Raw genomic sequence first — 4,795 nt, 5'->3', positions numbered from 1 at the left:
ATCATCCTTCTCCTTCGTTGCGACCTGGCGGCAGCGACGTCCTCGGCTCGGCCAGATCGCGATCTCCCTGCTCCTCCCCGCAGCCTCAGTCAGGTCTTAAAGAGTCCACAGTGATCGGCATTCTCCCCCGGATATCGACCCCCCCCAAATCTTTTACTTCACTGGCATTCCATCACCCCACCCCTTCCCACCTCTTCATCCGCAGACTTCAAATCGGCAGTCCACCATTTGAGCCCAAAGAAAGCAAGAAAAGAAACGAAAAAAACCCCCAATCAACGTGTTCCACCCAGCCTTCAGACGTCCGTCGCCCGTCATGTACGCACCCAGCCAGTCTTCCTCCTCCTCTTCTTCTACACAACAGTCGCCCGCCGCGTCTATGGCGCCACCACCCGCCCCCTTAGCCGGCCAGGCACCATCAACCGACGCCTTCCTCCGCGACTTCACCCTCGTCGCCGAGGCTGCGAAGCGAAGCGCAAATGGCCGTCATGGATGCGCGACTTTGAGAGCGCCGGGCCTGTCCTGAGTGTCAATTCGCTCCTCTAGGCTTTTTTTTTTATCCTGGGGGGGGGAGGGGGTTTGAGGAGCAAACCCTTTTTTGACGGAGGGTGAAAATCATGGCGTTCAAATCATTTCTAGCATAGCGGGACATCGGAATTCGGCGGCCACGGAGTTATTCTTCGTTTTCTTCTCATGTCAACTGTCCCGGTCAGGACTTCTATCATGATTACAATTCATTACTTCTTTATCTATGCTTTCGCAGGTGTGTGCAACGGTATCGTGTGGCCTCATGTCGAAGTGTGCGTTGTGCTCTTGTTCTCTGCCACTCCATCTCCTTTTCCTGTCTTTCCTATGCCGAAAAAGGCACCCAGGGCCCGTCCTCCGCCTCGTCGATGTCGTGGCTTTCGGTTCCGAGGATGGCCTGGCTCCCGTCGGGCGTCGGCTCCATTCTTCGTGCGCCGCTCGTCGAGCGGGTGCCGGCGGCAGCAGCACCCCATGATGGCGTGTACGAAAAAGGCGACAATGGTCGCGGTCGAGGCAACCCACATAAAGGCGAACATGCGAGGGCCGAGGCTGGCGCGGAGGTTGAGCTCGGACTGGGCAGTGAGGGCGTACTTGGCGACGACGCTCATAGCGGTGCCGAGGATGCTGGCGACGGTGACGAGGAGGGCGTCGAGAAAGGCGAAGATGGCGAGGGGCAGCGACCACCAGCGCGAGCGCATGGCGACGGCCGACACGAGGAGCATGACGAAGGCGAGGCAGATGCCCGAGAGGAAGAAGCCGAACATGATCTGCTGGGCGAGGCGCAGGACGGTGAGGATCGTCGTCACCTCCTGCGGCAGCGCGATGACGGCGCCGGTGAAGAGCTGGCTCGTCAGCACCTCGATCGGGTTGAACCACCAGAGAGCCTCTGGCTTGAAGCACTCGGTGACGCCTCTGCGCGAGGGCCTGTCAGCAGAATCCTGTCACGTTTCGCCAAAGGCGCGCCTGGGAGGCGTACTCATCGCTGTATCCCTGGCAGAAGTTCCATAGGCCGATCTGGTAGAAATCGTGAAGGCCTAGCGTCCGGGCATTGGTGTTGAGGAGGGTGGCATCGGCGGCGGTGGAGATTGGAATGACATTTGCGACGTCGAGGCGGAAGAAGAAGATATCTCTGAGGACCGGCTTGTTGGACGTATTCCCTATCAGCACGAGAATGAGAAAGATGATTGCAATCAGATAGCAGACAGCAGCGACAATGACACTGTTCCGTCGTCGTGCCATGGTGTTAGGCGATGCTTGCTACCAACGGGAATGCAAGATTGCCTTTCCTCGTTTGCAGGGAGAATCGGTCGCGGAGGTATGACGGCACCGGCTCAGCCACAGGCCCGGTGGGGTCGTGGCAGCTCAAGCTGTGCACGCTGTGATGGTCGCTGGTTGTTCTTCCCAGACGCAAGGAGACCAATGCTGACCCAATGCAGTGGGAACAAGGTAGGAGGAGGATCAGAGCTGTACCAAGGACGCGAGATCAAGTTGGTGGCCCAGCAAAATGATCCCTCGTATATACCTACCTTACACCACTCTCCCCTGGCCCCGTGTCTTGGACACAGCCCTGTCGATCATACCAGACGGCCTGCGATGTCTTGAGCCTCCATGCAAAAAATCAAGCTGGGAGGGAAAAAAGGTGTTAGCCAGCCCACAAAGCTTCCATTAGTCTGTCGAGGTGGAGGACCTGCAGCTCTGATGATGCGTTGGCCGCCGACGGTCACGCCGTAGCGCAACAGTAGGCTGCTACGCGTCTACGGTCGTCACCAGTCTACCTATGCGGCCACATGGTGGAGTCGCAAGTCAGTCTAGAACGACTCGTGTCTCCCTCCCAGATAGGATTTTTCTGCCCCTCCCCAAGATCGCCTTGCAGCTTGCGTGGTTCCGGGGCAGGGCTCCCCCTAACCTTCACTGCTCTTCTGCGCCTGGTTGGGCTGCTTCGGGGCGAGAACCACAACTCCGAGGAGCGGCTGTGCCTGCCGTCCGTGTCCGAGTGGTGCTGTGTCGTTAATGTGGGTCGTGCATGCCCTGGCCCCGGTTGGAATGGAACAAGAAGGGACTTGTGTTGAGCCTGCCCAGTCGCAAATTACGTCATATCTCGTAACGCAGTGCCGGACATCATTCTCTACCTACCTAGGTAGGTACCTACAACCAGATGCCTAGCTACCACCTAGAATGGCGCACGGTATGAGATGCTGCATGCTTTTCGAGACTGGCCTGCCTTGTAAGATGCAGGACTGAAGGCAGGGAATGGCTGTATTTGCACGAAAGTCTTACGGCTTCCATATACGCTCATTTGGGATACTGAGTGTTGAACAAGCAACGCATGGAAAAGAGGACAGTGCTGAACGACGCGACTTAGGTCCACCATACCCAGCTTACTGGGCCGTGCTATTTCCTCCCCGCTGGCAGTGAAATGCTGATGTGCTGAGACCTGTTGCCATCCACAGAGATTGGCAGGCGGACTGGTCGCTAGCTCCCTGACTTGCGCTGGTCGGCCTTTGCCCGTACTAAAGATGGTCCCATCCCTCATATCCAACATCTGTAGATTCACTCCAACCTCACCGCTCAGCAGCACCCTAGCGCCCTGAACGCTTGGCTTCGTAGCAAGCAGAGGCCGTGGATTCCGAGCGGGGACCCCATTATCGTCAATCCACATCATTACGAGGCTGTTCCCTTACTTTATCGAGCGAGCAACGCCGGCGACGTTCGGGATCTCTGACGATGGCTGGTTCGCTTGTCACTACCTGCGTAGCATTTGTCGCCGTCCACAACTTCGTTCGCCTTGCTTGGGCTCAAGAATTCACAAATTCTGACGGTCTGGTCTTCTTTACTGGCTCAAATGGCGTAAGCTTTGGCGACCCGGCAACACCCACCGGCCCCTATACTGAGCCTACAGAACGGGTCACGATCACTCAGACCGGGCGTCCCGATGATGTTACCTCCAGTCGCTCTTCGACATTGGGCACCGAGACAGAAGAGACTCGTGTCACGACATCAACAGAACAAGATTACACAATCATCACCGGCAGAGAGACGAGCACTAGACTGAGCGGTAACTTCTCGACGACGGCCACTTCGACAAGTGCACGGCCGGTCAATACCCAGCCCTGCAACAATTACGTCGAGCTCTGTGAGCGCAAGTACAGCAACATCACCGAGGTTGGCTGTCACAACTCGCCTTTTGTACGACAGAATAACGTTGCCTCAAATCAGCATTACGAGGTGACGACTCAACTGCACGACGGAGTACGTTTCTTACAGGCCCAGATGCACTGGATAGATGGTCAGGATGAGCCGCATTTCTGTCATACATCGTGTGACCTTCTAGATGGTTAGTCGTGCACCTTTCTCCATCTCCCATGCCATGAGCTCCGCTAAAGTTTTGTCAGCCGGTCCCATAACCGATTGGCTTACAGAAGTCAAGAACTGGGTTGAAGAACACCCTTTTGACGTGATCACTATCCTCCTAGGCAATGGCGGGTACGGTGATGTGGCTTACGCGCCCGCCGAAATGTATGTCCCCTGGATCGAGTCGACCGGCATTCTGCAGTACGTCTACCAGCCTCCCGTGAGGCCCATGGTCCTGGACGACTGGCCGACACTTGGCAGCATGATCCTCAAGGGCCAGCGAGTCGTTATGTTTATGGACTATGAGGCCGACCCGGAAAGATTCCCCTGGCTCCTCGACGAATTCTCACAAATGTGGGAAACACCTTTCAACCCTGTTGATCGCGAGTTTCCCTGTACCGTCCAGCGTCCTCCGGACCTGGAAGACGACAAGGCTCGCGACCGTCTGTACCTGTTGAATCACAACCTCAACTTGAACTATCCGCTCTTTGGTAGCGACATACTAGTCCCTGCCGTCGTACTGCTGAATGAGACAAATGCTGTCGAGGGATATGGGTCGCTAGGCGTGAGCACCCGAGGCTGCGTGGAGGACTGGGGTCGGGCGCCCAACGTCCTCAATGTGGACTTTTACGATGTCGGCAATGGTTCGGTATTCGAGGTTGCTGCGCAGTTCAACAACGTCACCTACAACCGAGAATGCTGCGGCAGGGCGCCGGACGGGTCCGCGCGTCCCACCATTCCTCTGCGAATAGAGGTGGTCTTACTAGTAGCCTTACTGATTATGATTCATGGATAGAGCATATGCGATAGAATAAGTACCCAAGAGAATTTTTACAAGAACCTGTGATGGAGAGCTGGAGGCAGTGTCACTGCTCCGTATCACTCGAAGCCGCATGAAGTCACTCGGTAACCCAGCGCTGAA

General features: G+C 56.4%; 2 protein-coding genes across 2 annotated transcripts; one reads left to right on the top strand and one right to left on the bottom strand.

Annotated features, from left to right (window-relative positions):
* Nucleotides 1-785: 785 nt before the first annotated feature.
* On the bottom strand, nucleotides 786-1,933 carry VDBG_00293 (conserved hypothetical protein; the record flags this gene model as incomplete). Its single annotated transcript, XM_003008566.1, has 2 exons — nucleotides 786-1,434; nucleotides 1,499-1,933. The coding sequence occupies 2 exons, from the start codon at nucleotides 1,759-1,761 to the stop codon at nucleotides 786-788; spliced, it is 912 nt and encodes a 303-aa protein (XP_003008612.1).
* Nucleotides 1,934-3,062: 1,129 nt separating this feature from the next.
* VDBG_00292 (conserved hypothetical protein) lies at nucleotides 3,063-4,698 on the top strand (the record flags this gene model as incomplete). Its single annotated transcript, XM_003008565.1, has 2 exons — nucleotides 3,063-3,856; nucleotides 3,915-4,698. The coding sequence occupies 2 exons, from the start codon at nucleotides 3,247-3,249 to the stop codon at nucleotides 4,667-4,669; spliced, it is 1,365 nt and encodes a 454-aa protein (XP_003008611.1).
* Between the last annotated feature and the right edge of the window lie 97 nt (nucleotides 4,699-4,795).

This window comes from Verticillium alfalfae, genomic scaffold (assembly GCF_000150825.1).
Source record: "Verticillium alfalfae VaMs.102 supercont1.1 genomic scaffold, whole genome shotgun sequence".
NCBI classification, from domain to species: Eukaryota; Fungi; Ascomycota; class Sordariomycetes; order Glomerellales; family Plectosphaerellaceae; genus Verticillium; species Verticillium alfalfae.
Note: the sequence above shows the minus strand (reverse complement) of the source record. Positions and strands in the feature narration are given on the sequence as shown.